General features: G+C 48.4%; 3 protein-coding genes and 1 long non-coding RNA gene across 4 annotated transcripts; all 4 read right to left on the bottom strand.

Annotated features, from left to right (window-relative positions):
• Positions 1 to 80: 80 nt before the first annotated feature.
• On the bottom strand, positions 81 to 4,893 carry LOC135413716 (serine/threonine-protein kinase PAK 3-like). Its single transcript, XM_064653722.1, has 8 exons — positions 4,865 to 4,893; positions 4,197 to 4,245; positions 3,589 to 3,701; positions 2,914 to 3,031; positions 2,213 to 2,312; positions 1,721 to 1,917; positions 1,111 to 1,248; positions 81 to 422 (listed from the first exon to the last, which is right to left on the bottom strand). The coding sequence occupies exons 1-8, from the start codon at positions 4,891 to 4,893 to the stop codon at positions 273 to 275; spliced, it is 894 nt and encodes a 297-aa protein (XP_064509792.1). The 3' UTR covers positions 81 to 272.
• LOC135413715 (uncharacterized) lies at positions 4,322 to 8,589 on the bottom strand. Its single transcript, XM_064653721.1, has 5 exons — positions 8,163 to 8,589; positions 6,812 to 6,849; positions 6,262 to 6,387; positions 5,468 to 5,645; positions 4,322 to 5,129 (listed from the first exon to the last, which is right to left on the bottom strand). The coding sequence occupies exons 1-5, from the start codon at positions 8,587 to 8,589 to the stop codon at positions 5,062 to 5,064; spliced, it is 837 nt and encodes a 278-aa protein (XP_064509791.1). The 3' UTR covers positions 4,322 to 5,061.
• A 4,178-nt stretch (positions 8,590 to 12,767) lies between these two features.
• On the bottom strand, positions 12,768 to 16,946 carry LOC135412891 (serine/threonine-protein kinase PAK 3-like). The gene is made up of 7 exons (XM_064651881.1): positions 16,900 to 16,946; positions 16,292 to 16,404; positions 15,617 to 15,734; positions 14,916 to 15,015; positions 14,424 to 14,620; positions 13,814 to 13,951; positions 12,768 to 13,109 (listed from the first exon to the last, which is right to left on the bottom strand). The coding sequence occupies exons 2-7, from the start codon at positions 16,333 to 16,335 to the stop codon at positions 12,960 to 12,962; spliced, it is 747 nt and encodes a 248-aa protein (XP_064507951.1). The 5' UTR covers positions 16,336 to 16,404; positions 16,900 to 16,946; the 3' UTR covers positions 12,768 to 12,959.
• A 74-nt stretch (positions 16,947 to 17,020) lies between these two features.
• Positions 17,021 to 19,849, bottom strand: LOC135412894 (uncharacterized). The gene is made up of 4 exons (XR_010430010.1): positions 19,514 to 19,849; positions 18,965 to 19,090; positions 18,171 to 18,348; positions 17,021 to 17,832 (listed from the first exon to the last, which is right to left on the bottom strand). It is a non-coding gene; the product is annotated as an uncharacterized LOC135412894 (long non-coding RNA).
• Positions 19,850 to 24,529: the final 4,680 nt, after the last annotated feature.

The raw sequence follows: 24,529 nt of genomic DNA, 5'->3' as shown, positions 1-24,529 counted from the left end.
CAGTATAATAATTGAAACAGAGTAAAATCCAATATGAATACAAATAGTAACACTAACACTAATACTAATACAATCACTAATAGTAATACTAATGCAAATCCTAATTGTAACAGTAGTAAAACGGAGAAAGAGATGAAACCCAAGCAAAACAAGCAATGTACAATGCAGTTGCTCACCACCTGCTGGTGGTGATGCCCTGTGCCCTAATCGACTCCTAAGCGCCCCCTCCTCTGTGGAACTCCCCCAGGGTATACACTGGGGATGAGGCTCCTTCAGTTTTGTTCTGAGTTCCACCCATCGATGGAACTGGAGGAAGGCATGCCAAAACCCTTCCTCTGTCTGCTGGCCTCCCTCAGCTGGTTTGCTGCATTGATCACAGTCGTCAGGCCGGAGAGGGGCAAGGCTGAGAGTAAAAATGGATGCTGCCCAAAGGAAAAGAAGAGAAATGGACCATTACTTTCCAAACTCAGTTCCTCACGAGCTCAAGCAGTACTCCTCGGGTTACGAGAAATGTGCAGAAATAGGACTGAGGGGACCATCTGCACCTCTGTCTTCATGTCCAGGACCTTGTTATGACAGGCAGACGTGACCCATAATCCTATTAACCCCTTTCTCAAGCTCAATGGGATATTTGCCCTGCCAGGGCTGTGGGAATGCTGCTTGCTGTCCCAGGGCTTTGGTCCTTTCAGGAAACTCAAAATACATAGGTTCCTCTTTCCTAAAGACATGGGCTATTCTAGTAGTCAAAAAAGATGAGGAGCATAAGCTGCTCTTCAGGAAACTCAAGGTCACCAAGAAATGTTTATCCCAGTAGGATTTGGGCTCAGCCCCTTCCTTCCCACAGCCAAGTTCTCGGATCACTTGGCAGGCACTGATTTTATTGGGTTCCTCCACCACCAGCACCATTTCAGGGCTCCGTTCCTGGCATTAGGAACCTGACAAAACTGAACAGGCTCCCTTAGATCCAAATCAGGGCCACCAAAATGATCAGAGGACAGAGCACTTCTGGGGATTAATACGAGGCGGGGGCACCTGATGCCTTGGAGTTTAGCAGACGAGAACACCGATGCATGGGACAGTTGTGTGACTGGCAGCCACTTTGCATTTTACCTGCAGAAGTTTCTCAGCAGACCATCGACTGTCCTCGTCTGCCTGCAAGCAGCGGTTCAGAAAGTCCTGCAATGCAGGGGACAGTTTCTCGCGGTTTTGCAGCTCCGGTATCCCCTTTGAAATGATGAGCTGCATGGCCTGGAGGAAAAGGAAACACAGGACTTTACCTCTTTCTTTCATCTCCCTAACTGCTCCCACAGACCCCATTTTTGTCGCTCCATCTTCCAGTGGCAGTTTCTTCCTGGGCAGAGGGTTCAAAATGATTTTTTGACACCAAGAAAAAGGCCCCAGTGCAGCCACAGGTCTTCCAACACCCAAATGATCTTGCCTTGACAGCTGATTTCATTGGCTGACCAAGTTAGGAGGAACTCCATCAGCAAAAGCACCTTTTGCTTCTCTGAGGATGGACTTTACAGGCTTTACAGGTTATTTTCAAGAGTGACGCAACTAAAGCTATAGAGGATGTGGATGTGCTCTGGGGCCTTTTTTTTTTTGCCTTGGCTTTGGTTGAACTAGTTCAGTCTTGTGGGAATGGTATTTTTTCTCAATGGAGGCAAAACATGGGACAGATGAGAAAGACAGTGGTTATCTGGTAGTATTTGCACCTTACCCTGTGAGGACGCTCCCAAAAATAAGGAGGTTCTCCTTCCAGCATTTCTATCACTGTGATGCCCAGTGCCCAAATATCCACTTTGGGTCCGTATTCTTCTTTAGTTAGATATTCGGGGGCCATCCAGTGAGCCGTGCCGACGACTGAGCTTCGTTTGCTCTGCTCAGGTGTGATGCGAGCAGCGAGACCAAAATCAGCTGAGGACAAAAGCCAGTATCATGAAAGCCAGCCTGAATTATGAAGCCAAGTGCAAGAATTGCCCACTAGAAGGCTGAGGAGGCTGAATCCAGCAGGAAAAGCGGCCATGCTCTGTTTCCTCAGGGCTGTAGCCAAGGACACCTTGTTCCTCTCTGCACATTGCAAGTGTGCTCTCAGCTTGTAGCAGTGCTCCCTGCACTCCCACAGGCACCGCTTTTTGGGAACTGGCAGGCAGTCTCCAGCAGCCCCACGTGCCGCATCCCGGGAACAGCATGGCTGAGCAAGAACACCTACCCAACTTGACGGATCCATCCATTCCAAGAAGAATGTTATCGCCTTTGAGATCCCTGTGGATCACTTGGTGGCAATGGAGGAAGGCCAGTGCTTGCAGGCACTGAGAGAGAAAAAAGAAACAGGAGAGTAAAAATGAATGACCCGATTTCCTCACCCAAGAAAGGCAATGGTTTTAAAGATTTCAGTTCTAGGTGAACGGTGAGGACTGGCAGAACCATGGTGGTGTCAAGAGGAAGAGCTTGCTGCTGCCTCTGCACTAGTAAACCCCTGCCTTTCTAAGGGAAATCACATTCCCTTTGGAGGTTTGGAAAGAGAAATGGCAATTGTTGTCACACACCATTTTGGGTGGAATGCTCTGCCTTTCAGCTGAGGACTGTGACAAATGAGTTTCTGTTTTTCTTTGCTGTTAGTATAAAATTCTGCCACCAGCATGTTTGCACTTAGAGGCAGGGAATGCAGTAGAGACAGGGTCCAGGCAAATGATTTGGCAAAGTTGCCAATAGTAAATAAAATAAGAAAAAAGAGAGAGGGTACAGCAAGAGTTGTACTGGCAGGCCATTCACTGAAGATGCTCTTTCTTCTCCATATTGGAAAAGCAACACGGAAACAAAGCTCTAACCATGAAATCACTCCTGTTCTTGCTGCTTGTTTAGAAGTCCCAGCCTGCCCAAACAATTGGAAGCACCAGTGGCATCCCTTACCTCTCGAGAGACAGCTGCCATCATTCCTTCACTCATGCTTATTTCCTTAACAACATCGCTTAAGGAGCCTCCGTCTAGGTATTCCATCACTATCCACAGTTTATCTCCAAACAGGTAGCTGAAAGAAGAAAACAATGGCATGGAGAATGGGCATAGCTAAATTACCCTACCTAAATACTGAAGTCGATTTCTGTTCTTGGAAGAGTCGAGAATGAACACAGTATAAAATGCAGAGACATTCCTCCTAGGCTATACACTCCTTGGAACCTGTGTAGTCTAAGTGAGAAAGGCACATCCATGAAAACTGAGATGTCTCAGATGGCAAGGGAGTGAAAAACACAGGGAAATAATTCCTATGATGATTTATCAGCAGTTGTCACAAGAGACAGAAAATATGATCAACTTAAAAAGAAACCCCAAACAAACAGCAAAACCAACCTGGAAGTAATGAACTTCCAGGCTGTTGTTTTAGGAAGATAGGGATGACTTGAAACAATGCATGCCAGAAAAGATGAATGCAGACAAAATGCACTCTCCTCCCATACAATGTATAGGAATAGATAAAAAATAATACTAGAAAGCTGACTTCTCTGCCAGAGACCAAAGGGGGTTCTTTTAACCTTTGGTTTGCAGTCTGTAAAGGAACAGTCACATGATCATACCCGAACTACTTACCTGTCTAAATAGTTAACAATATTTGGATGCTTGTTGTCCCTCATGACAATGAGCTCATCGACAAGTCGTTCCTTTTTGAGCTGTTTTTGGAGACACACTTGCTTTATGGCCACCTAAAATGACATTGAAAACCATTAACTTGGGAAGTCTCTTGCACAAGATCAGACCAAATTTTGATTTTGCAACTCTAAAGAACACTCTTGAACGCAGTTTAGATTTGTAATTGTTTCCTGGATTGAAAAAGAAAGAACATGCTCTCTGGCATTTTCTGGGTATGCTCTGGGTTAGGATCAGGGCTTAGGGCTTTTGATCCCTCACAGACTTCTATCCAAGCCCAGTTCCAAAGCCCAGCACTGCATGGGGGATGAGAAACTCCCCAGAAGATCCAGAGGTATTTGCTGACAGCCAGAAATGCGATTTCAGAAGTCTGAAGCTGTAGCCCCGAAGAGCTGTCCCAAATGGATTTCGTAGGCCTGCACTAGTCTGCGCTTCAGAGGAACAGCCTTTGCAGGAACGATGTGCTGGGGACCCAGAGCTCCAGCCACAGCTCTCCTCAGAATGGAAAGCACTTCAGAGCTGCAAAATCTGCTGGGAATGTTGACACTTACCTCTCCTCCTGTGGCAGTGTCGGTCGCTGCATAGACCGTTCCGAAAGCCCTACAAAGAAAACAGCAGCGAAGAAAGGAATGAAAGCCAGCCCAGACAGGAGACGTCTGCTGCCTGGAGTGTTTCTAAATCACCTGGCTCCATGTATGCTTCAGCCAAGAGCAGAGCAGCCTACCGGCCCTGTGCCATGCAGGGTATCCAAGAGAAAACTTGGGTGCAGCATGAAGGGCTGGAGAAAATCTCAAGTGTACAGCCCAGATTAACTTAATTCAGACCCCTCCCTAAGGTGGGGGAGCATGTCCACAAAAACTGGAAAGGAATATATTTCCTTCTTTTTCCATTTGGCCTTGTTGAGTGCTCAGACCTCTAACTGCTTTGTTCTCAGATCCCTCCTTTGAAGGTCTCTGCCAATCTCAGGCAACACCCTACTCTGAGAAGCCTGAACACATGTGAGGGGCCATTTGAGGAAAGGATCTAGAAATGGCTTTCTCCAGCCTGTAAGGAAACCAGTCTCCAGCCACCTTTGAGGTCATTTGCCATCATCAGGATGCATTTTCCTCTCAACTGCCTTGACACTGGGTCTATTACTGAATTAGGTTTTACTACTTCTGCTACAAAAGAAAGTTTCTTTTTTATCTCTGTTTTCCGTTTCTAAACGATGTGGTTATACTGCTGACCACTGACTATTGTTTTCCGCATGCTGTTGTCTTTGACGATGCCATCTTGCCAGAGTTCTAAATTGGGATCAGCACTGAGAGGCAGGAGGATCTAAACGCAGCGTCTGAACATGCTTGGAGCCTGTCTGACTTCCCGCCTGACCTTGCACCAGCAAAATACCTGGCTTTGTGGAAGGAACTGTGATCAGACTTACCCACTGGCAATCATTTCCCATTCAACGTACTTCTTCATAGGATCTCCCACACTCACAATACTCCCTGAAAAAAACAAAGGAAAGATGGTCACTTCAGGATGACAATACCAGCCTCCAGCAGGTCAGAACTGCAGCTCCTCTGCCTGGGGCTGTGAGCTGAAGTCAGTTGGGTAACAACAACAACAATAACAACAACAAGAAGAAGAGAGGCAGATCTGTAGTCCAGATGGCTTCCACAAAGACTGGTTTTCTACAGTTCTTTGAAGAGTTACATTGACAGGAAACTGGGAGAAAGAGGGAGAAACATTCTGAGGAGACAGAAAAGAACAGGTAGCAAGGCAAGTGTTTGTTGTCTAGGAACATTAGCACTGCCCTATGAGGCAAGAAATGTAGAAGACATACTCAGTTTCTCTAGGCTGTCCTCCTCTACCGTCTTTTGCTGCCCGTTGGTGCTGCTGCAGGAACTGCTGGAAGAGCTCAGGTAGGGGATCTCAGGTGTGGGAGTGTTGTCTTTGTCAGCGACTTCCAGTGCAGCGGCTTCCAGGGCAGTGGAAGATTTTGTTCCAGAGCATGTATTGGTCTGTGACAAGAAATCAGTTTGTGTCAGAAAGGAGGCTTGCAGAGATACTTCTCATCAGTATTTCAAGCTTTAGGGAACAGCCATTAAGTTCCAGCCCTTCTCAGAGACCGACCTCCTCTTGCCATGACCGATCTGCGTAGGACTCTTCTCACCCAACTTTGGTCATGTAAAAGTTATGGGTGTAGTTTAAAGTGTCCATTTAGCCCCCTAAATAGTGCATGGAGGAGGGCAGGGACCTGCATGGGACAGTTTCTCCCAGGTATCCACATGCAGCAAGGCTGTGAACTGTGCCTTTGGAGCGCTCGCTCTGCTGGTGACAGGGAGGCTGCACAGACACTGCAGGCTAAGTGTCTCCCCATTTACAGACACAAGGCTACCTCACATCCCATACAGAGAGAAATTTGTGGGCCCTGTCAGAATGCCAGGAAAACGATGACTGAACTTGAAAGTTCAGAACCCATTTTCCAGGTGTCAGTGGCTGGGGGGGAGGAAACACTTTGTTATGGTAGGATTCCAGCCCTCAGGATTTTCAGCCATGAGGGGCAAGTGCTGTCTGGTCTGAAACAGGCAGCTCTGAATTACAGTAATGAGAGTGCTAGGCAAAGCTGGCTCTTACAGAGTTTGGCTGTTCAGGCTCTGGTGCAACAACAGGTGGAGCTTCGTTGTTGTCTTCCTCCTCTGTATCCTCATAAAGGGAAGGAAGAGAAGGAGCCTGAGGAGGGTCAGCTCGAGGTAGTTTCCTCTGTGGACAGACAGCAGTGTGAGCGACAGGCAGTCACATATCATTTAGAACCTTATTTCTATGCAGCTATCTATCCAGCTGTACTAAGGAGAAATCATAACCTTTGATAGCAAGGGGATTCTAAGTTGCTCCAGCTAAGTTCAAGGGGGCTAATTAGACAGCAGTGCATCTTGTTGTGAACTGCTGTTGTTCCCCCATGGCTAAAAGCAGCAAGAAACTTTCTGTCTGCAAAACCAGACTGTCATCTACTTAAAAGGCTTCCAAGAGACAAAAAAAAAAATAGCCAGGAAAGCCTTTTCTGCTGATGCAAAGACACTGAAGAAGACTTTGTTTCTGCCTGATGGGCTGGTAGTCGATTGCAACAAGCGAAGGTCAGGGCTTGCTGCTGAAAGGCTAGGAATGTCAGGGTTACTTTGTCACTCACCGAAGGACGGCCTCTTCTGTTTCTAAACACATATTTTCCTGCAATGGGGAAAGGAAAATGAAGCAGATGTTAGAAAACTGGCTGTTGTGGGGAATCCCATGGAAAAAGTCAACCCAAACGGAGAGCATTTTTCATTCACAACATCCCTTCAGTAGCACAGTTCTTTCACACAGGGAGCAAGAGAAGAGCACAATATAGCAGGTTGTTGTTTTGCTACAGCTTCTTGGGCCTAGTTTTCTGCCCTGTTTTGCCAGGGCAGTTTCTATTTTTCTTATTCTAAATCAAATAAAGAGAAACTTGGTCAAGAAAAGGCACGTTGTCCTTTGACAGTCATTGATTCTGTTCTGCCCAAGAGCTAAAACAGCTGTCCTCGCCTCACCTCGCCTCACCTTGCCCTGCCCTGCCTTTCTCCACCCCTCACCCCACCCCTTGCCACATCCCTCATCTCCACCCTCGCCCTGCACCCTGCCCCTCCCCTGCTCCTCCCCTTCCCCCTCCCCCTCCCAGTCATTGATTTCTTGTGCCCAAGAGCTAAAACAACTCTCCTCTCCTCGCCTCGCCTCGCCCCACCCTGCCTTGCCCCGCCCCCTTGCCCTGCCCCTTGCCCCGCCCCCTCACCTCTCCTGTTACCCCGCCCCCTTACCCGCCCCTTGCCCCGCCCCCTCACCCGCCCCTCACCCTGCCCCCTCAACCCCTTTCCCCACCCCCTCCCCTACCCACTGCCCCACCCCTTCCCCTCCCCCTCCCCCTCCCTTTCTTCTTTTCCTTTTCCTTTTTCTCTTCCTTTCTCTTCTTTGCTTTTCTTTTCCCCAATAAAGCTGCCCCCAACTTCCCCTTAGCCATGACACTTCTCTTCTGACACAGCACACAAACAGCTTCCAAGTTTGGGACCACACACTGCTTCAACTTTGCATTTCATCACCAAAGCAAGAGCTATTCGAGCTAACATTGGGGCAGGTCACACTGCCCAACCTATGAATGATGGAATTTAGGGAAAAACTGGAGAGAACTGCACAGTCTTTAGAGGGACTTCTGAGGAGCTCTGCCAATCTGCATTTGGGAAGTTGTATTGGCTGAAGCAACAACTGAGGAAATTACAGACTCCACTGCCACGGACTAACCCGTGTAGGGCACAGAACCCTGTGGGTTCAATTGCAAATGCTGCCCACACCCCCGTGAATGGCTGGAGACACCCCCTTTGGAGCTGATGCCCCTGACATGAGCTTTACCAAAATCATGGTATCTGTGGGGCATTTTGGTTTCAAAGGCAATGCAGTCACTAAGGGGCAGCATAAACAACACATTGATCCAAAAGCCAGGTTGGCTGCACCTGGAGAAAACCTCTACTTACTTGCTAGATGGGTCAGCAGCCCGGGTTTGTCTGGGTGGGAACAAAAAGCATAGGCCATAGGAAAAACCCGGCGAAAGGCGGCACAGATTCGATGGAAGACTTTAGCCATGCTGGGCAAGAATTCCGCAGCCTGTGCACGCCAAGGAAGAAAAGGACACCCCTGGTGTCCAAATGCAGCCTGCTGGAGGTGAGTGCCTCGACGAGGAGCACCCTCCTGCAACGAGCACGCCAAGCACACTGTGCACACGGAGGCTCCCGTGCACGAGGACAACGGTCTGTGCACCAGGACAACACTCCATGCACGAGGACAACGGTCCGTGCACCAGCACAACACTCCGTGCATGAGGACAACGGTCTGTGCACCAGCACAACACTCCATGCACCAGGACAACGGTCCGTGCACCAGGACAACGGTTCCAGTGACCATCACAACAACAGCTGCTCTAGCTTTGCTTGCAGATGTATGCAGAGCCCCTGAATGTTCTCTACAGCTAATGCCAAAAAAATGCTGGAAAATTCTCTTCTGTCACTGGAAGCCTGTCCCACTGCCCTGGAATGCCCTGCACAGGGAAAGCCCAAGACTGTGGGTTTAGAAGAGCCAAAACCCGCAGCCTCACAGATCTGCCCCAAGATCCCACACTAGCTGTAGGATGACTTGCAGACATTTCATCCCCATGAAAATCAGGTGCAATTGGTCTCTATCAAAATCTAGAGCTAAAAGCAGGACCCAACATGAAAAAGAAAAGAAAGGAATGTCAATGGAAGGAAAGAAAGGGCACAAAACTCCTCTGGAAATGAGCTCTACCCTTCCATGGAATAAGGATTTGAGGCTTAGCTTGTTTCCCTGGTGATTTAGTGCAGACATCAAGGGACTGTCCTCTGGTGGTGGACAACAGTGTCCTTTAGAAGATTTATCCTGGACTTGTAGTGCTTAGTAAGGCAAACACATTTGGTGCAATGATCACTGGTGTGTGATTCAAAGGCACACCCCGATACAATTGATTCCCAGCTTCCCAGGGAACACTGTGTGGTAACAAATCTGCCTTTCATCTCTCCAACTCCTTACACTGGGGTGTACCACAGCTGCTGAGGAGGTCTCTTTGTTGAGCTCCTGTAGCTCTGCAGGTTCTCTGCTGTAAATATACAGAACGCAGGGACTCGGAAAACAAGCTGAGAGTGCCCAAGGCTTGGAGGAAATCTTGGGCTCCACCTTACAGGTGAGGGTGTCATTTGAAAAGTGATGCACTTGCTGAAAGCCCCAGGTCTACACTGAAATTCTGTGGATGAAAAATTGCTCCTGCAATTCCCACCTGTGAAGTTTCAGCTTTCTTTAAAACTCTCACCTCTACTGAGCACTTAGCTGCAGAAAGGCACTTGCAAGGGGCGTGTTTACACTTAATGAAAGGAAACACGGGGGTTTCCTTTGCCAGACAAAGTCCCCGCTCTCATTGTCTGGTGCCTTAGCCGATGATTCTCCAACAGCAAGGCTGCATGGCTTCTGAAGGCTGGGAGTGCAGCAACACTGCCCCCAAAACAGGGAAAACAGGAGCACATCAATTCTTCAGAGGAAGTACTCTGCGAGCACTGTTTTGGCATGCACTTTCTCCCCTGAAGATCACAGGGCATCCTGGTAAGGCTGACCTGAAATGACTGTGCAAATGCTGGACCAGTTGACCACACTAGCTACAGTCTCTTGCCTTCCGAGGTCCTTGGATGGCTGAGTGGCAAGAGCAGGCAGCCATTTATTGCTGTTCAGCAATTGCTATGCCCAAAAAAGAAGTCTGTTTTGGAGGTGGTATTCTTAATGCGTGAAGGTGCTGTTTGGGAAACATGATGCCCTGTGCAGCAAGACCTGTCTTTATTCTATACTGCTTTATTCTATGCTGTAATACATTCCTTTTTATCTGATTTTTTTCCGTGCTGAAGGACAGGTGACTATATATATATTTTACATTTTCCTGATGCTCTGACTAAATGTCATTTCCCCTCCTGAAGACAGATTCCTTACAGTCAACACCTGCCAGCCAGAAGGAGAAGGAGTGTTTGATTTTTTTGAAATGCAGCTGGAATTTCCTTCTCTTACTTTCTTCTTATAAAACCAGGCGGTCTCCTGCTATATTTCAGAATAAGCAGAGGCTGCAGCATCAGTTGAAATGAAGATGATGATGAGTCTGGAGCATCTCTCTTCTAAGGAGAGACTGTGGGAGCTGGGCCTGTTTAGTCTCGAGAAGACTGAGAGGGGTCTCATTTATGCATATAAAAATCTCAAAGGTGGGTGCCTAGAGGATGGTGTGTGATTCTGCACAGGACAGGAAGCAATGGCCATAAACTAAACCACAAAAGTTTCCCTCCAACATGAGGAAGAAGTTCTTTATGTTGAGGGTGGCAGAGCACAGGAGCGGGCTGCCCAAGGAGGTCGTGGAGTCTCCCTGTCTGGAGACATCAAAACCCACCAGGCCATGTTCCTGTGTAGTCTGCTCTGGGGGACCCTGTCTTGGCAGAGGGGTTGGACCGGAGAATCTCCCGAGGTCCCGTATAACACTAAAAATTCAGTGTTTCTGTGTGAAGGCAGCAAGCATCTCTGGGGAAGGAGTTTCAGGTATGTTCTTGCCTAAATGCTGACAGTGTCCATTGCTTTTTGAGAACGCTGTGTTGTCTGGCGGGGCAGTGGGCGGGATGCCGGGATGCCTTAGGCCCAGCCTGAGGGAGCCGGGACTCCTTCAGGAAGGGCTTCTCCTTTGCTGTTGATGCCTTGTGTGCTGGCCTCAGGCAGCAGCGGGAATTTCTGCCCTGGCCCGGGTCCCTGCTGGCCCAGGCAGAGCCAGCAGGAGAGCCAGCTCCAGGCTGTGCCCAGCTCCTGTGCCCTGTCCGTGTCCGAAGGCCATTTGTTTCACAGGCTATTATGAAGTGAAAAGCAGGCTGGGAACTCGATCAAAGAAACAAACAAACCAACCAAAACAGAAACAGAAACACAAACACCAACCAACCAACCAAAACAGACAAAAAAGCTTCAGAGGTGGAAGTGACAGCGGAATTTGCCTAAATAGTTTGATTTCAGTTCCCCCTCAACTGCTGGGAAGGGTTTATCATCAAATAGACGTATGTGTGCATCAGGCACAGCATTGCCAGCTGGCAGAGGGAGGTGATTGTCCTGCTCCCCTCTGTGCTGGTGCGGCCTCAGCTTGTGGGTGACCAATAGAAGGGAGATATGAAGTTCTTGGCGAGTGTCCAAAGGAGGCCCAGGAGGAGGGTGAGGGGCCTTGAGGGGAAGCCTTAGGAGGAGCCGCTGAGGTCACTTGGCTTGTTCGGCCTGGGGAAGAGAAGCCTGAGGGGAGACCTCATTGTGGTCTACAACTTCCTTGTGAGGGGAAGCAGAGGGGCAGGCACTGATCTCTGTGGTGACCAGTGAGAGGTCCCGAGGGAATGACATGAAGCTGTGTCAGGGCAGGTTTAGGTTGGATATCAGGCAAAGTTCTTCCTCCCGAGGGTGATAGGGCACTGGAAGAGACTCCCCAGGGAAGTGGTCACAGCACCAATTGTGACAGAGTTCAAGAAGCATTTGAACTATGCTCTCAGGCACATGGTGTGATTCTTGGGGCTGTCCTGTGGGGGGCCAGGAGTTGGACTCAATCCTTGTGGGTCCCTTCCAACTTGGGATATTGTACAACTCTCTGATCCTGTGAAATCATTAATGCTAGGGAATGCCTTCTACTTATCTTTTTTGTTCTAACTAGTAGGCCAAAAACCTGAGCACAGTGAAATTAAGAAGGACCAAGTTTAAAAATAGTCAGTGGACTTCTCAGTGCAGTGTGTGCATAACTGAATTACATGAATCACGGGTGTGTTGATGGTGATTTTTATGATACCAAGACTTTAAATCTCATTTGAAGAAAAGGTGACAGAGTAGTTGGACTCGTTGAAGAATCATGTGCTGGTGAAGTGTTATGGTTTAAGTTACCAGCTGGGCTGGTAAGTAAGCACCACACAGCCGCTTGCTCCCCCCCATCCCCATCCCCATGCCCATCCCCATGCCCATGCCCATGCCCATCCTCATCTCCATCCCCATCCCCATCCCCATCCTCATCTCCATCCCCATCCCCATCCCCATCTCCATCCCCATCCCCATCCCTCTCCCCAGTGGAAAAGGGAGGAAAATCAGAAGTAGAACTCGTATATTGAGATAAGAACAGTTTAATAATTGAAACAGAGTAAAATCCAATATGAATACAAATAGTAACACTAACACTAATACTAATACAATCACTAATAGTAATACTAATGCAAATCCTAATTGTAACAGTAGTAAAACGGAGAAAGGGATGAAACCCAAGCAAAACTCGTATGTTGAGATAAGAACAGTTTAATAATCGAAACAGAGTAAAATCCAATATGAATACAAATAGTAACACTAACACTAATACTAATACAATCACTAATAGTAATACTAATGCAAATCCCAATTGTAACAGTAGTAAAACGGAGAAAGGGATGAAACCCAAGCAAAACTCATATGTTGAGATAAGAACAGTATAATAATTGAAACAGAGTAAAATCCAATATGAATACAAATAGTAACACTAACACTAATACTAATACAATCACTAATAGTAATACTAATGCAAATCCTAATTGTAACAGTAGTAAAACGGAGAAAGAGATGAAACCCAAGCAAAACAAGCAATGTACAATGCAGTTGCTCACCACCTGCTGGTGGTGATGCCCTGTGCCCTAATCGACTCCTAAGCGCCCCCTCCTCTGTGGAACTCCCCCAGGGTATACACCGGGGATGAGGCTCCTTCAGTTTTGTTCTGAGTTCCACCCATCGATGGAACTGGAGGAAGGCATGCCAAAACCCTTCCTCTGTCTGCTGGCCTCCCTCAGCTGGTTTGCTGCATTGATCACAGTCGTCAGGCCGGAGAGGGGCAAGGCTGAGAGTAAAAATGGATGCTGCCCAAAGGAAAAGAAGAGAAATGGACCATTACTTTCCAAACTCAGTTCCTCACGAGCTCAAGCAGTACTCCTCGGGTTACGAGAAATGTGCAGAAATAGGACTGAGGGGACCATCTGCACCTCTGTCTTCATGTCCAGGACCTTGTTATGACAGGCAGACGTGACCCATAATCCTATTAACCCCTTTCTCAAGCTCAATGGGATATTTGCCCTGCCAGGGCTGTGGGAATGCTGCTTGCTGTCCCAGGGCTTTGGTCCTTTCAGGAAACTCAAAATACATAGGTTCCTCTTTCCTAAAGACATGGGCTATTCTAGTAGTCAAAAAAGATGAGGAGCATAAGCTGCTCTTCAGGAAACTCAAGGTCACCAAGAAATGTTTATCCCAGTAGGATTTGGGCTCACGGGGAGCTCCCCCCAGCCCCTTCCTTCCCACAGCCAAGTTCTCGGACCACTTGGCAGGCACTGATTTTATTGGGTTCCTCCACCACCAGCACCATTTCAGGGCTCCGTTCCTGGCATTAGGAACCTGACAAAACTGAACAGGCTCCCTTAGATCCAAATCAGGGCCACCAAAATGATCAGAGGACAGAGCACTTCTGGGGATTAATACGAGGCGGGGGCACCTGATGCCTTGGAGTTTAGCAGACGAGAACACCGATGCATGGGACAGTTGTGTGACTGGCAGCCACTTTGCATTTTACCTGCAGAAGTTTCTCAGCAGACCATCGACTGTCCTCGTCTGCCTGCAAGCAGCGGTTCAGAAAGTCCTGCAATGCAGGGGACAGTTTCTCGCGGTTTTGCAGCTCCGGTATCCCCTTTGAAATGATGAGCTGCAGGGCCTGGAGGAAAAGGAAACACAGGACTTTACCTCTTTCTTTCATCTCCCTAACTGCTCCCACAGACCCCATTTTTGTCGCTCCATCTTCCAGTGGCAGTTTCTTCCTGGGCAGAGGGTTCAAAATGATTTTTTGACACCAAGAAAAAGGCCCCAGTGCAGCCACAGGTCTTCCAACACCCAAATGATCTTGCCTTGACAGCTGATTTCATTGGCTGACCAAGTTAGGAGGAACTCCATCAGCAAAAGCACCTTTTGCTTCTCTGAGGATGGACTTTACAGGCTTTACAGGTTATTTTCAAGAGTGACGCAACTAAAGCTATAGAGGATGTGGATGTGCTCTGGGGCCTTTTTTTTTTTGCCTTGGCTTTGGTTGAACTAGTTCAGTCTTGTGGGAATGGTATTTTTTCTCAATGGAGGCAAAACATGGGACAGATGAGAAAGACAGTGGTTATCTGGTAGTATTTGCACCTTACCCTGTGAGGAAGCTCCCAAAAATAAGGAGGTTCTCCTTCCAGCATTTCTATCACTGTGATGCCCAGTGCCCAAATATCCACTTTGGGTCCGTATTCTTCTTTAGTTAGATATTCGGGGGCCATCCAGTGAACTGTGCCGACGACTGAGCTTCGTTTGCTCTGCTCAGGTGTGATGCGAGCAGCGAGACCAAAATCAGCTGAGGACAAAAGCCAGTATCATGAAAGCCAGCCTGAATCACGAAGCCAAGTGCAAGAATTGCCCACTAGAAGGCTGAGGAGGCTGAATCCAGCAGGAAAAGCGGCCATGCTCTGTTTCCTCAGGGCTGTAGCCAAGGACACCTTGTTCCTCTCTGCACATTGCAAGTGTGCTCTCAGCTTGTAGCAGTGCTCCCTGCACTCCCACAGGCACCGCTTTTTGGGAACTGGCAGGCAGTCTCCAGCAGCCCCACGTGCCGCATCCCGGGAACAGCACGGCTGAGCAAGAACACCTACCCAACTTGACGGATCCATCCATTCCAAGAAGAATGTTATCGCCTTTGAGATCCCTGTGGATCACTTGGTGGCAATGGAGGAAGGCCAGTGCTTGCAGGCACTGAGAGAGAAAAAAGAAACAGGAGAGTAAAAATGAATGACCCGATTTCCTCACCCACGAAAGGCAATGGTTTTAAAGATTTCAGTTCTAGGTGAACGGTGAGGACTGGCAGAACCATGGTGGTGTCAAGAGGAAGAGCTTGCTGCTGCCTCTGCACTAGTAAACCCCTGCCTTTCTAAGGGAAATCACATTCCCTTTGGAGGTTTGGAAAGAGAAATGGCAATTGTTGTCACACACCATTTTGGGTGGAATGCTCTGCCTTTCAGCTGAGGACTGTGACAAATGAGTTTCTGTTTTTCTTTGCTGTTAGTATAAAATTCTGCCACCAGCATGTTTGCACTTAGAGGCAGGGAATGCAGTAGAGACAGGGTCCAGGCAAATGATTTGGCAAAGTTGCCAATAGTAAATAAAATAAGAAAAAAGAGAGAGGGTACAGCAAGAGTTGTACTGGCAGGCCATTCACTGAAGATGCTCTTTCTTCTCCATATTGGAAAAGCAACACGGAAACAAAGCTCTAACCATGAAATCACTCCTGTTCTTGCTGCTTGTTTAGAAGTCCCAGCCTGCCCAAACAATTGGAAGCACCAGTGGCATCCCTTACCTCTCGAGAGACAGCTGCCATCATTCCTTCACTCATGCTTATTTCCTTAACAACATCGCTTAAGGAGCCTCCGTCTAGGTATTCCATCACTATCCACAGTTTATCTCCAAACAGGTAGCTGAAAGAAGAAAACAATGGCATGGAGAATGGGCATAGCTAAATTACCCTACCTAAATACTGAAGTCGATTTCTGTTCTTGGAAGAGTCGGGAATGAACACAGTATAAAATGCAGAGACATTCCTCCTAGGCTATACACTCCTTGGAACCTGTGTAGTCTAAGTGAGAAAGGCACATCCATGAAAACTGAGATGTCTCAGATGGCAAGGGAGTGAAAAACACAGGGAAATAATTCCTATGATGATTTATCAGCAGTTGTCACAAGAGACAGAAAATATGATCAACTTAAAAAGAAACCCCAAACAAACAGCAAAACCAACCTGGAAGTAATGAACTTCCAGGCTGTTGTTTTAGGAAGATAGGGATGACTTGAAACAATGCATGCCAGAAAAGATGAATGCAGACAAAATGCACTCTCCTCCCATACAATGTATAGGAATAGATAAAAAATAATACTAGAAAGCTGACTTCTCTGCCAGAGACCAAAGGGGGTTCTTTTAACCTTTGGTTTGCAGTCTGTAAAGGAACAGTCACATGATCATACCCGAACTACTTACCTGTCTAAATAGTTAACAATATTTGGATGCTTGTTGTCCCTCATGACAATGAGCTCATCGACAAGTCGTTCCTTTTTGAGCTGTTTTTGGAGACACACTTGCTTTATGGCCACCTAAAATGACATTGAAAACCATTAACTTGGGAAGTCTCTTGCACAAGATCAGACCAAATTTTGATTTTGCAACTCTAAAGAACACTCTTGAACGCAGTTTAGATTTGTAATTGTTTCCTGGATTGAAAAAGAAAGAACATGCTCTCTGGCATTTTCTGGGTATGCTCTGGGTTAGGATCAGGGCTTAGGGCTTTTGATCCCTCACAGACTTCTATCCAAGCCCAGTTCCAAAGCCCAGCACTGCATGGGGGATGAGAAACTCCCCAGAAGATCCAGAGGTATTTGCTGACAGCCAGAAATGCGATTTCAGAAGTCTGAAGCTGTAGCCCCAAAGAGCTGTCCCAAATGGATTTCGTAGGCCTGCACTAGTCTGCGCTTCAGAGGAACAGCCTTTGCAGGAACGATGTGCTGGGGACCCAGAGCTCCAGCCACAGCTCTCCTCAGAATGGAAAGCACTTCAGAGCTGCAAAATCTGCTGGGAATGTTGACACTTACCTCTCCTCCTGTGGCAGTGTCGGTCGCTGCATAGACCGTTCCGAAAGCCCTACAAAGAAAACAGCAGCGAAGAAAGGAATGAAAGCCAGCCCAGACAGGAGACGTCTGCTGCCTGGAGTGTTTCTAAATCACCTGGCTCCATGTATGCTTCAGCCAAGAGCAGAGCAGCCTACCGGCCCTGTGCCATGCAGGGTATCCAAGAGAAAACTTGGGTGCAGCATGAAGGGCTGGAGAAAATCTCAAGTGTACAGCCCAGATTAACTTAATTCAGACCCCTCCCTAAGGTGGGGGAGCATGTCCACAAAAACTGGAAAGGAATATATTTCCTTCTTTTTCCATTTGGCCTTGTTGAGTGCTCAGACCTCTAACTGCTTTGTTCTCAGATCCCTCCTTTGAAGGTCTCTGCCAATCTCAGGCAACACCCTACTCTGAGAAGCCTGAACACATGTGAGGGGCCATTTGAGGAAAGGATCTAGAAATGGCTTTCTCCAGCCTGTAAGGAAACCAGTCTCCAGCCACCTTTGAGGTCATTTGCCATCATCAGGATGCATTTTCCTCTCAACTGCCTTGACACTGGGTCTATTACTGAATTAGGTTTTACTACTTCTGCTACAAAAGAAAGTTTCTTTTTTATCTCTGTTTTCCGTTTCTAAACGATGTGGTTATACTGCTGACCACTGACTATTGTTTTCCGCATGCTGTTGTCTTTGACGATGCCATCTTGCCAGAGTTCTAAATTGGGATCAGCACTGAGAGGCAGGAGGATCTAAACGCAGCGTCTGAACATGCTTGGAGCCTGTCTGACTTCCCGCCTGACCTTGCACCAGCAAAATACCTGGCTTTGTGGAAGGAACTGTGATCAGACTTACCCACTGGCAATCATTTCCCATTCAACGTACTTCTTCATAGGATCTCCCACACTCACAATACTCCCTGAAAAAAACAAAGGAAAGATGGTCACTTCAGGATGACAATACCAGCCTCCAGCAGGTCAGAACTGCAGCTCCTCTGCCTGGGGCTGTGAGCTGAAGTCAGTTGGGTAACAACAACAACAATAACAACAACAAGAAGAAGAGAGGCAGATCTGTAGTCCAGATGGCTTCCACAAAGACTGGTTTTCTACAGTTCTTTGAAGAGTTACATTGACAGGAAACTGGGAGAAAGAGGGAGAAACATTCTGAGGAGACAGAAAAGAACAGGTAGCAAGGCAAGTGTTTGTTGTCTAGGAACATTAGCACTGCCCTATGAGGCAAGAAATGTAGAAGACATACTCAGTTTCTCTAGGCTGTCCTCCTCTACCGTCTTTTGCTGCCCGTTGGTGCTGCTGCAGGAACTGCTGGAAGAGCTCAGGTAGGGGATCTCAGGTGTGGGAGTGTTGTCTTTGTCAGCGACTTCCAGTGCAGCGGCTTCCAGGGCAGTGGAAGATTTTGTTCCAGAGCATGTATTGGTCTGTGACAAGAAATCAGTTTGTGTCAGAAAGGAGGCTTGCAGAGATACTTCTCATCAGTATTTCAAGCTTTAGGGAACAGCCATTAAGTTCCAGCCCTTCTCAGAGACCGACCTCCTCTTGCCATGACCGATCTGCGCAGGACTCTTCTCACCCAACTTTGGTCATGTAAAAGTTATGGGTGTAGTTTAAAGTGTCCATTTAGCCCCCTAAATAGTGCATGGAGGAGGGCAGGGACCTGCATGGGACAGTTTCTCCCAGGGATCCACATGCAGCAAGGCTGTGAACTGTGCCTTTGGAGCGCTCGCTCTACTGGTGACAGGGAGGCTGCACAGACACTGCAGGCTAAGTGTCTCCCCATTTACAGACACAAGGCTACCTCACATCCCATACAGAGAGAAATTTGTGGGCCCTGTCAGAATGCCAGGAAAACGATGACTGAACTTGAAAGTTCAGAACCCATTTTCCAGGTGTCAGTGGCTGGGGGGGAGGAAACACTTTGTTATGGTAGGATTCCAGCCCTCAGGATTTTCAGCCATGAGGGGCAAGTGCTGTCTGGTCTGAAACAGGCAGCTCTGAATTACAGTAATGAGAGTGCTAGGCAAAGCTGGCTCTTACAGAGTTTGGCTGTTCAGGCTCTGGTGCAACAACAGGTGGAGCTTCGTTGTTGTCTTCCTCCTCTGTATCCTCATAAAGGGAAGGAAGAGAAGGAGCCTGAGGAGGGTCAGCTCGAGGTAGTTTCCTCTGTGGACAGACAGCAGTGTGAGCAACAGGGAGTCACATATCATTTAGAACCTTATTTCTATGCAGCTATCTATCCAGCTGTACTAAGGAGAAATCATAACCTTTGATAGCAAGGGGATTCTAAGTTGCTCCAGCTAAGTTCAAGGGGGCTAATTAGACAGCAGTGCATCTTGTTGTGAACTGCTGTTGTTCCCCCATGGCTAAAAGCAGCAAGAAACTTTCTGTCTGCAAAACCAGACTGTCATCTACTTAAAAGGCTTCCAAGAGACAAAAAAAAAATAGCCAGGGAAGCCTTTTCTGCTGATGCAAAGACACTGAAGAAGACTTTGTTTCTGCCTGATGGGCTGGTAGTCGATTGCAACAAGCGAAGGTCAGGGCTTGCTGCTGAAAGGCTAGGAATGTCAGGGTTACTTTGTCACTCACCGAAGGACGGCCTCTTCTGTTTCTAAACACATATTTTCCTGCAATGGGGAAAGGAAAATGAAGCAGATGTTAGAAAACTGGCTGTTGTGGGGAATCCCATGGAAAAAGTCAACCCAAACGGAGAGCATTTTTCTTTCACAACATCCCTTCAGTAGCACAGTTCTTTCACACAGGGAGCAAGAGAAGAGCACAATATAGCAGGTTGTTGTTTTGCTACAGCTTCTTGGGCCTAGTTTTCTGCCCTGTTTTGCCAGGGCAGTTTCTATTTTTCTTATTCTAAATCAAATAAAGAGAAACTTGGTCAAGAAAAGGCACATTGTCCTTTGACAGTCATTGATTCTGTTCTGCCCAAGAGCTAAAACAGCTGTCCTCGCCTCACCTCGCCTCACCTTGCCCTGCCCTGCCTTTCTCCACCCCTCACCCCACCCCTTGCCACATCCCTCATCTCCACCCTCGCCCTGCACCCTGCCCCTCCCCTGCTCCTCCCTGCCCCTCCCCCTCCCAGTCATTGATTTCTTGTGCCCAAGAGCTAAAGCAACTCTCCTCTCCTCTCCTCGCCTCGCCTCGCCCCACCCTGCCTTGCCCCGCCCCCTTGCCCTGCCCCTTGCCCCGCCCCCACCTCTCCTGTTACCCCACCCCCTTACCCGCCCCTTGCCCCGCCCCCTCACCCGCCCCTCACCCTGCCCCCTCAACCCCTTTCCCCACCCCTCCCCTACCCACTGCCCCACCCCTTCCCCTCCCTCTCCCCCTCCCTTTCTTCTTTTCCTTTTCCTTTTTCCCTTGCTTTCTCTTCTTTGCTTTTCTTTTCCCCAATAAAGCTGCCCCCAACTTCCCCTTAGCCATGACACTTCTCTTCTGACACAGCACACAAACTGCTTCCAAGTTTGGGACCACACACTGCTTCAACTTTGCATTTCATCACCAAAGCAAGAGCTATTTGAGCAAACATTGTGGCAGGTCACACTGCCCAACCTATGAATGATGGAATTTAGGGAAAAACTGGAGAGAACTGCACAGTCTTTAGAGGGACTTCTGAGGAGCTCTGCCAATCTGCATTTGGGAAGTTGTATTGGCTGAAGCAACAACTGAGGAAATTACAGACTCCACTGCCATGGACTAACCCGTGTAGGGCACAGAACCCTGTGGGTTCAATTGCAAATGCTGCCCACACCCCCGTGAATGGCTGGAGACACCCCCTTTGGAGCTGATGCCCCTGACATGAGCTTTACCAAAATCATGGTATCTGTGGGGCATTTTGGTTTCAAAGGCAACGCAGTCACTAAGGGGCAGCATAAACAACACATTGATCCAAAAGCCAGGTTGGCTGCACCTGGAGAAAACCTCTACTTACTCGCTAGATGGGTCAGCAGCCCGGGTTTGTCTGGGTGGGAACAAAAAGCATAGGCCATAGGAAAAACCCGGCGAAAGGCGGCACAGATTCGATGGAAGACTTTAGCCATGCTGGGCAAGAATTCCGCAGCCTGTGCACGCCAAGGAAGAAAAGGACACCCCTGGTGTCCAAGTGCAGCCTGCTGGAGGTGAGTGCCTCGACGAGGAGCACCCTCCTGCAACGAGCACGCCAAGCACACTGTGCACACGGAGGCTCCCGTGCACGAGGACAACGGTCTGTGCACCAGGACAACACTCCATGCACGAGGACAACGGTCCGTGCACCAGCACAACACTCCGTGCATGAGGACAACGGTCTGTGCACCAGCACAACACTCCATGCACCAGGACAACGGTCCGTGCACCAGGACAACGGTTCCAGTGACATCACAACAACAGCTGCTCTAGCTTTGCTTGCAGATGTATGCAGAGCCCCTGAATGTTCTCTACAGCTAATGCCAAAAAAATGCTGGAAAATTCTCTTCTGTCACTGGAAGCCTGTCCCACTGCCCTGGAATGCCCTGCACAGGGAAAGCCCAAGACTGTGGGTTTAGAAGAGCCAAAACCCGCAGCCTCACAGATCTGCCCCAAGATCCCACACTAGCTGTAGGATGACTTGCAGACATTTCATCCCCATGAAAATCAGGTGCAATTGGTCTCTATCAAAATCTAGAGCTAAAAGCAGGACCCAACATGAAAAAGAAAAGAAAGGAATGTCAATGGAAGGAAAGAAAGGGCACAAAACTCCTCTGGAAATGAGCTCTACCCTTCCATGGAATAAGGATTTGAGGCTTAGCTTGTTTCCCTGGTGATTTAGTGCAGACATCAAGGGACTGTCCTCTGGTGGTGGACAACAGTGTCCTTTAGAAGATTTATCCTGGACTTGTAGTGCTTAGTAAGGCAAACACATTTGGTGCAATGATCACTGGTGTGTGATTCAAAGGCACACCCCGATACAATTGATTCCCAGCTTCCCAGGGAACACTGTGTGGTAACAAATCTGCCTTTCATCTCTCCAACTCCTTACACTGGGGTGTACCACAGCTGCTGAGGAGGTCTCTTTGTTGAGCTCCTGTAGCTCTGCAGGTTCTCTGCTGTAAATATACAGAACGCAGGGACTCGGAAAACAAGCTGAGAGTGCCCAAGGCTTGGAGGAAATCTTGGGCTCCACCTTACAGGTGAGGGTGTCATTTGAAAAGTGATGCACTTGCTGAAAGCCCCAGGTCTACACTGAAATTCTGTGGATGAAAAATTGCTCCTGCAATTCCCACCTGTGAAGTTTCAGCTTTCTTTAAAACTCTCACCTCTACTGAGCACTTAGCTGCAGAAAGGCACTTGCAAGGGGCGTGTTTACACTTAATGAAAGGAAACACGGGGGTTTCCTTTGCCAGACAAAGTCCCCGCTCTCATTGTCTGGTGCCTTAGCCGATGATTCTCCAACAGCAAGGCTGCATGGCTTCTGAAGGCTGGGAGTGCAGCAACACTGCCCCCAAAACAGGGAAAATGGGAGCACATCAATTCTTCAGAGGAAGTACTCTGCGAGCACTGTTTTGGCATGCACTTTCTCCCCTGAAGATCACAGGGCATCCTGGTAAGGCTGACCTGAAATGACTGTGCAAATGCTGGACCAGTTGACCACACTAGCTACAGTCTCTTGCCTTCCGAGGTCCTTGGATGGCTGAGTGGCAAGAGCAGGCAGCCATTTATTGCTGTTCAGCAATTGCTATGCCCAAAAAAGAAGTCTGTTTTGGAGGTGGTATTCTTAATGCGTGAAGGTGCTGTTTGGGAAACATGATGCCCTGTGCAGCAAGACCTGTCTTTATTCTATACTGCTTTATTCTATGCTGTAATACATTCCTTTTTATCTGATTTTTTTCCGTGCTGAAGGACAGGTGACTATATATATATTTTACATTTTCCTGATGCTCTGACTAAATGTCATTTCCCCTCCTGAAGACAGATTCCTTACAGTCAACACCTGCCAGCCAGAAGGAGAAGGAGTGTTTGATTTTTTTGAAATGCAGCTGGAATTTCCTTCTCTTACTTTCTTCTTATAAAACCAGGCGGTCTCCTGCTATATTTCAGAATAAGCAGAGGCTGCAGCATCAGTTGAAATGAAGATGATGATGAGTCTGGAGCATCTCTCTTCTAAGGAGAGACTGTGGGAGCTGGGCCTGTTTAGTCTCGAGAAGACTGAGAGGGGTCTCATTTATGCATATAAAAATCTCAAAGGTGGGTGCCTAGAGGATGGTGTGTGATTCTGCACAGGACAGGAAGCAATGGCCATAAACTAAACCACAAAAGTTTCCCTCCAACATGAGGAAGAAGTTCTTTATGTTGAGGGTGGCAGAGCACAGGAGCGGGCTGCCCAAGGAGGTCGTGGAGTCTCCCTGTCTGGAGACATCAAAACCCACCAGGCCATGTTCCTGTGTAGTCTGCTCTGGGGGACCCTGTCTTGGCAGAGGGGTTGGACCGGAGAATCTCCCGAGGTCCCGTATAACACTAAAAATTCAGTGTTTCTGTGTGAAGGCAGCAAGCATCTCTGGGGAAGGAGTTTCAGGTATGTTCTTGCCTAAATGCTGACAGTGTCCATTGCTTTTTGAGAACGCTGTGTTGTCTGGCGGGGCAGTGGGCGGGATGCCGGGATGCCTTAGGCCCAGCCTGAGGGAGCCGGGACTCCTTCAGGAAGGGCTTCTCCTTTGCTGTTGATGCCTTGTGTGCTGGCCTCAGGCAGCAGCGGGAATTTCTGCCCTGGCCCGGGTCCCTGCTGGCCCAGGCAGAGCCAGCAGGAGAGCCAGCTCCAGGCTGTGCCCAGCTCCTGTGCCCTGTCCGTGTCCGAAGGCCATTTGTTTCACAGGCTATTATGAAGTGAAAAGCAGGCTGGGAACTCGATCAAAGAAACAAACAAACCAACCAAAACAGAAACAGAAACACAAACACCAACCAACCAACCAAAACAGACAAAAAAGCTTCAGAGGTGGAAGTGACAGCGGAATTTGCCTAAATAGTTTGATTTCAGTTCCCCCTCAACTGCTGGGAAGGGTTTATCATCAAATAGACGTATGTGTGCATCAGGCACAGCATTGCCAGCTGGCAGAGGGAGGTGATTGTCCTGCTCCCCTCTGTGCTGGTGCGGCCTCAGCTTGTGGGTGACCAATAGAAGGGAGATATGAAGTTCTTGGCGAGTGTCCAAAGGAGGCCCAGGAGGAGGGTGAGGGGCCTTGAGGGGAAGCCTTAGGAGGAGCCGCTGAGGTCACTTGGCTTGTTCGGCCTGGGGAAGAGAAGCCTGAGGGGAGACCTCATTGTGGTCTACAACTTCCTTGTGAGGGGAAGCAGAGGGGCAGGCACTGATCTCTGTGGTGACCAGTGAGAGGTCCCGAGGGAATGACATGAAGCTGTGTCAGGGCAGGTTTAGGTTGGATATCAGGCAAAGTTCTTCCTCCCGAGGGTGATAGGGCACTGGAAGAGACTCCCCAGGGAAGTGGTCACAGCACCAATTGTGACAGAGTTCAAGAAGCATTTGAACTATGCTCTCAGGCACATGGTGTGATTCTTGGGGCTGTCCTGTGGGGGGCCAGGAGTTGGACTCAATCCTTGTGGGTCCCTTCCAACTTGGGATATTGTACA

The sequence above is a fragment of the Pseudopipra pipra genome, chromosome 4 (genome assembly GCF_036250125.1).
Source record: "Pseudopipra pipra isolate bDixPip1 chromosome 4, bDixPip1.hap1, whole genome shotgun sequence".
Lineage (NCBI taxonomy): Eukaryota > Metazoa > Chordata > Aves > Passeriformes > Pipridae > Pseudopipra > Pseudopipra pipra.
This window is presented reverse-complemented; position numbering and strand designations above follow the sequence as displayed.

Coding starts and splice junctions, on each gene's coding strand:
- LOC135413716 (XM_064653722.1), bottom strand. CDS start 4,893: ATGCGGAAAACAATAGTCAGTGGTCAGCA. Junction 1,249..1,720: donor TTTGGGAGCGTCCTCACAGG/GTAAGGTGCAAA, acceptor CTTTTCCTCCAG/GCCATGCAGCTCATCATTTC. Junction 423..1,110: donor CTGCTGAGAAACTTCTGCAG/GTAAAATGCAAA, acceptor TCCTTTGGGCAG/CATCCATTTTTACTCTCAGC.
- LOC135413715 (XM_064653721.1), bottom strand. CDS start 8,589: ATGGTCACTGGAACCGTTGTCCTGGTGCACGGACCGTTGTCCTGGTGC. Junction 6,388..6,811: donor ACAGAAGAGGCCGTCCTTCG/GTGAGTGACAAA, acceptor GTCTGTCCACAG/AGGAAACTACCTCGAGCTGA. Junction 5,130..5,467: donor GGACAGCCTAGAGAAACTGA/GTATGTCTTCTA, acceptor TGTTTTTTTCAG/GGAGTATTGTGAGTGTGGGA.
- LOC135412891 (XM_064651881.1), bottom strand. CDS start 16,335: ATGAGGGACAACAAGCATCCAAATATTGTTAACTATTTAGACAG. Junction 13,952..14,423: donor TTTGGGAGCTTCCTCACAGG/GTAAGGTGCAAA, acceptor CTTTTCCTCCAG/GCCCTGCAGCTCATCATTTC. Junction 13,110..13,813: donor CTGCTGAGAAACTTCTGCAG/GTAAAATGCAAA, acceptor TCCTTTGGGCAG/CATCCATTTTTACTCTCAGC.